The following is a 3,815-nucleotide window of genomic DNA, read 5'->3' as shown; positions in this document are numbered from 1 at the left end:
TTAAGCTGTTTATAACAGTATGTGGCAGTGACCGTAATTAGCGGAAATAAGCTTTGCTTGCAATTATTGACACCCAGTCAAGTATCGCCATCAAAGACTAGATAGAGACGGATACCACCCCTTTCGTTGCCGTGCAGCACTCAGGTTAAATATCGTTAAACCTTGTAACTAGTTGCACTAGCTACCAAATTAACACTGATCTGGGATTTGAATAAGATGCCACTTTTCGTTTCAGAAACAGTCACACTTCCTGTGACAAACTGGATGTGTGAAGAAAAGATAGGGCCAGGACCCACTAGGGTACTACAGACAACGAAAGGTGAGTCAGGTTGCTTGCATCCGTAAAGGCAAGCAAATCAAGCAACCCTTGCAGCTTCTCCCTTCCCTCCGGCTTCCTCTCACACCTGTAGATTTGATATGTACTCTTGTCCTGCTTCATCTTAGACTCCGACCACCCACCTCTCCGCCATCAAGCACCTCCCATGGTCTTGACATCCTTGACATCCCAGAGCACTTGTAGTAGTCAAGAGGAGTCGTAGCTGGTAGCTAGGAGCGTCATCTCATGGATCCAGCAAAGTACTGGATGATAACCAGGAGAAAGCAGGGTGATCAGAAGGCGCCTGCCGTCTTCAGCACGCCGCACGTCACCGTCGGCAGCGGCGGCGGCACTTCCTCGGCCACCTACTACGAGTCGTGGGAGGAGCGCGCGTTCGCCCAGGACTCCGCGGGGAGCCTCGGGGGCTGCATCTGGCCGCCGAGATCCTACTCGTGCAGCTTCTGCGGCCGAGAGTTCCGGTCTGCGCAGGCCCTCGGTGGGCACATGAACGTCCACCGGAGGGACCGGGCCAGGCTCAAGCTCTCCGGGATGGTGGAGGAGGGGGGCGGCGTCGACGTCCATGGCATGCCTCTGCACCAAGGCTACATGATCCAGCCGCTGCCGTGCCCTCCTCCAAGACCTAGTGCTCCAAGCACAGAAGCTAACCCTAATTCAGTACGCAGTTTTCTTTCGGATCCAGGGAGGTCGTTGGTGGATGCTGCGACTGCAAGAACCATTTGGGGCAAACATGTCTTGGCCGCCCCTCTCGTGTCCCCATCAGACACCCAAGAACATGGTGAGAAAGAGGTGTTTCTTCACGATGCCGAGGTACGTTCAGAGCAAGAACTGCGTGTTGGGGGTGGCGAGCTGAAGCTGGGTCTTTTGGGCCGCCGAACAAGAAGTGTCTTTGAAGATGATAAAGAAGACGATGAAAGGATTGTTCATCTATGTCGCAAGAAGAGGAGGATTGATCTAGAGGCTACCGAGTTCGTTCTTTATTCTTCCTCTAGTGAGCATCTGCAACGTGATGATCCTCGTGATGATGGCGACGATGATAATCGTCGTGTGAAGGTACTTAAGCTTTGTCCTAGCACCCCTGCCGAGGAACTAGATCTTGAGCTTAGGCTTTGAGACTATCCAAAACTATACTAGAGCCCGTGATTCCATCTGCCTGTTTATTTCTACAACATTGTACAAGCGCTTGTATTTAGTTATTTGTTCTTCTTGCTCTGTAGAAACGTTGGCTTGAGCTATTTTACATTTTTTAATCTTATTTCGGTCGATTTAATTGATTTGGGCAAGTCAATTCTCTTTGCAAATGTCTAAAGGTGTACTCTAGAGGAAGCATCATCTCAACTGATTTGTCATATTTTGTATCAGGAGGTTGAACTCAAAATCAAGAGCTTACTTGCATACATGTGTGAAATTCAATGTCATTTTTCCTGTGTATGGCTTATATTTGTTCACCTAGTTGTTTCATCGGACTACCTTTATCTTCAAGCATTTTGCAAAAACGTCGCACTACTAGCGGTTGCACTTGCATGCAATCCCCTGCGTAAATGGCAGAAATGTTTCTGACTCTTGTCATCATCTTCGTTGGGTCAGCAGCTGCTTGGCATGGATCATCGTTGCTATTTTTTTTTCCTTTCTTCTTTGTATTTTTCTTTCGTCTGCGCATAGCTTTGGTCTTGTATGATTTTGCTTTATGCCGACATAATCCTTTGTGTGTGTGTGCGTTGGTGTTAAATGTGTGCATCCTAATCGTGCAGAGATTGTGTGCCTACTTGATCATTTTATTTGTATCCCCTTGATGCTATGTTACAAGTCAATAAAAATGCCCTTTATTGAAAGAATTTTTTTCAATATATGACTGTTGAACTAAGCTCACAACTAATTACTCCCTCATGCATGCTTCATAATAATAAGTCTATATATGGATAGGAAAAAACATGTAATTCATTTTTCATTAGCACCTATAGTGTACTAATGGAATTCCATATAGTAGCAAATATTGAGAATCTGTCGTGTAAAACGAATTAATCTGTAAGCACATGTATACTGGCGTCTTTATCTTAACTAATATGCGGCGTGGTGTGGTAAAGTGGCAAAGAGTAAACGTGTAAAGAACTTCGTAGTGTTGGTCCTCAAATAGCTTAATTAGCCTATTTGTTGGATGAGTTAGTTCACATGCATATGGCGCATTCGTTGTGTGTTTCTGTGCGCGCGCGCGCGTGTGTGTGTGTGTGTGTGTGTCATTGCATGTCATCCTGATCAGCTTGTACTAGCAACAACGAGAGAGATATTATTAGGGAGGATCACAATGGAGTAGACACAAACTGACTCGACTGCATGGGAAGTGACGAGGAAGATGTCATCTTCCCGTCGCTGCCCACAAATTAAGCTGCCATGCACTGACACATTCCAGCAGTGGAACTAAAAATTAAACCACATGCGCGTTCATGTGATGCCAGCAGAACACCCTCTAGGATACACCATTGCCACTGCAGCTTGCACTGATATCGCCTGCAGCTAGCTAGCAGCTAGCAGGAGCGCAGGCAGCATGACTAGTATACTAGTTTGATTCCATTCTCCACAGCACACATATTCCCTTCTCTCTTCTCCATGCAGCTTTTTGTTTCCTTCCTAATACCTCTCCCAACCGTAACATACATACCCAAAGACTCTTGTAAAGTTGTAATCGTTCTCTTCTTTGTACTGGCCTGAATGATCACTCTTATAATCTATGATCGATTTGTTTCCATCCTTGGACTGCACTACCTTTGAATAAAAGGCGCCAGAAGCCCATCCGGTGAGTTAACTTCTATGCAAGAGAAGTCATAGTCTCGCAATGAAACTAGCTGCAGAGCAGTTAGCTACATGAAGAGATATTGGTCACGTCCAGTTACCACCAGTATAGTGCACCATGCTCTGAGCAATACCTGCACGAGGGAGTCAAGTAGGTAGAGCTAGCTAGATGTCAACGGTGACATTTACAGAGGAATTTATGAACATCTGCTTGGCATTGAGCAGCTGGCTGCTTGCCCCATTAGGCCAGGGCCAGAGGGTGCAAGGGGCCATAGAAGCTTTCTGCAATGGTGTAAGTGCATCTACTACTGCATGCCTTATTAGCTTGTGTACATGAGCTGGTGCATCTTACTTACACATCCCTGGATAGGCAGCTGCATGCAGAACTTCGGATCGCTCAAAGCGTGTAATCTGCCCCGGATGTTTTTTTTGTCCAAACAGTAGGACTCTACTCTAGCTACTGTGTTTTTTTTTCTTGCAAAATTTGTGAAACGTATGCACATATAAGAAGGATGGAAAAAAGTATCTAAAGTTTTAAACCAAATTAAAGGAGCTCTGAGGTATAGCCCCAAAAGCTGCTAGAACCATTAAGAACAAAAAGAAAGCAACCAAGCTTGGAACCATCCGTGGATAGATGCAAGTTTCAATTGCACAGGACTGCATGATGCATTGATGCACTAGCTCAACTGTGTTT

General features: G+C 45.7%; 1 protein-coding gene across 1 annotated transcript; it reads left to right on the top strand.

Annotated features, from left to right (window-relative positions):
• The first annotated feature begins 230 nt into the window (after positions 1-230).
• On the top strand, positions 231-1,718 carry LOC119315399. The gene has a single exon (XM_037590061.1). It carries the CDS (start codon positions 563-565, stop codon positions 1,445-1,447), a length of 885 nt encoding a protein of 294 aa, XP_037445958.1. The 5' UTR covers positions 231-562; the 3' UTR covers positions 1,448-1,718.
• The last annotated feature ends 2,097 nt before the right edge of the window (positions 1,719-3,815 follow it).

The sequence above is a fragment of the Triticum dicoccoides genome, chromosome 1A (genome assembly GCF_002162155.2).
Source record: "Triticum dicoccoides isolate Atlit2015 ecotype Zavitan chromosome 1A, WEW_v2.0, whole genome shotgun sequence".
Lineage (NCBI taxonomy): Eukaryota > Viridiplantae > Streptophyta > Magnoliopsida > Poales > Poaceae > Triticum > Triticum dicoccoides.
The sequence above is the reverse complement of the archived record's forward strand: the minus strand, read 5'-3'. Positions and strand labels throughout refer to the sequence as shown.